A 1,557-nucleotide genomic window follows, 5' to 3' on the forward strand; every position below is an offset into this window, starting at 1 on the left:
TTGGAGGATTACATAAATTTCAGACCTACAAGATACTCATACGCCGATATTAAAAGGATTACAAATCAATTTAATGAGAAGTTAGGCGAAGGAGCATATGGAACAGTATTCAAAGGAAAGCTTTCCAATGAAATTCATGTTGCAGTGAAGATCCTTAACTCCTCTATGGGAAATGGGGAAGAATTCATAAATGAAGTAGGAACAATGGGTACGATCCATCATGTTAACGTGGTTCGCTTGGTTGGGTTTTGCGCTGATGGATTTAGACGTGCTCTAGTTTGTGAGTTCTTACCAAATGATTCTCTAGAGAAGTACATATCTTCAACAGCCACCAAGAACCGTATCCTTAATTGGGATAAGTTGCAAGATATTACTATTGGCGTAGCAAAAGGAATTGAATATCTTCACCAAGGGTGCAACCAACGAATCCTCCATTTTGATATCAAACCTGGTAATGTTTTGCTAGACCAAGACTTCAATCCAAAAATTTCTGATTTTGGTCTTGCCAAATTGTGTTCGAAGGATCAAAGTGCAGTTTCCATGACCACAGCTAGAGGGACTATAGGCTACATTGCACCTGAAGTGTTCTCTAGAAATTTTGGAAATGTGTCTTCAAAAGCAGATGTTTATAGCTTTGGAATGTTGTTACTTGAAATAGTTGGAGGGAGGAAAAATGTTGATGTTACAGTTGAGAACACTAGCAAAGTCTACTTTCCAGAATGGATCTACAATCTCTTAGAACAAAAGGAAGACATACGAATCTATGTTGAAGATGATGGAGATTCTAAAATTGCAAAGAAACTTGCAATCGTAGGAATCTGGTGCATCCAATGGCACCCAGTGGATCGTCCTTGCATGAAAAATGTGGTTCAAATGTTGGAAGGAGAAGAAGATAAATTAATTATGCCTCCTAATCCATTTGCCTCTGCATGCTCCATAAAAACTAATGCAAATATTCCTACGAAACGTCTAAATCTTGAGTTGGAGGTCATTCCAGAATTAGAATAATTGTATGTGAACTTGGCATATGTAATAACTTTATAAGTTGCATTAATATTGTAGTCTTATAACTTATTAACCTTTTAGTCAATGTATAACCAATTCGAGGATTATAAAAAAAGTGTGCGCTATATTTGTTTTCTTTTTCCTATTTTGTTCTTTTAGCTGCTTTTTTGCCTGTTTCAATTGTCAGTGTCTTTGGCCACCCCATGGCCCTTGGGGGTGACCGTACCACTCCCAAGGGCCAAACGAAAAAAATAAAAATAATGGGTTGGTCGTTGGGGGTGGCCGATCCCCCTGGCTGGCAATTGGGGGTGGCTCAAGCCAACTCCTATCCATTTTTTTTTTTTTAAATTATTTAATTATTATTATTTTTTTATCCTTAAATTATTATTATTTTTATTATTAGGACACGTGTCTTATTTGTGCTCCTAAGATTTCTTTAAAGAAATCATAACCGTAAATTGGATATTTTCTAGTCCATTGTAGACTGGAAAGGATTCGGATCCCATCTTTAGAATGTACCAAATATCAAACTCTTTCTATATTTTTTAATTT

The 1,557-nt window shown here is 36.2% G+C and overlaps 1 protein-coding gene across 1 annotated transcript in view; it reads left to right on the forward strand.

The window, feature by feature from the left end:
- The window catches only part of LOC132174024 (rust resistance kinase Lr10-like), a 24,470-nt gene extending 23,326 nt beyond the window's left edge, over window positions 1–1,144 (forward strand). Inside the window, exon 2 of the mRNA XM_059585740.1 lies at window positions 7–1,144. Coding sequence (XP_059441723.1) covers window positions 7–1,008 — 1,002 coding nt within the window. The 3' untranslated portion in view covers window positions 1,009–1,144. The remainder of the gene's footprint in view (window positions 1–6) is intronic.
- The last annotated feature ends 413 nt before the right edge of the window (window positions 1,145–1,557 follow it).

The sequence above is a fragment of the Corylus avellana genome, chromosome ca1, assembly GCF_901000735.1.
Source record: "Corylus avellana chromosome ca1, CavTom2PMs-1.0".
In the NCBI taxonomy this organism is placed as follows: domain Eukaryota; kingdom Viridiplantae; phylum Streptophyta; class Magnoliopsida; order Fagales; family Betulaceae; genus Corylus; species Corylus avellana.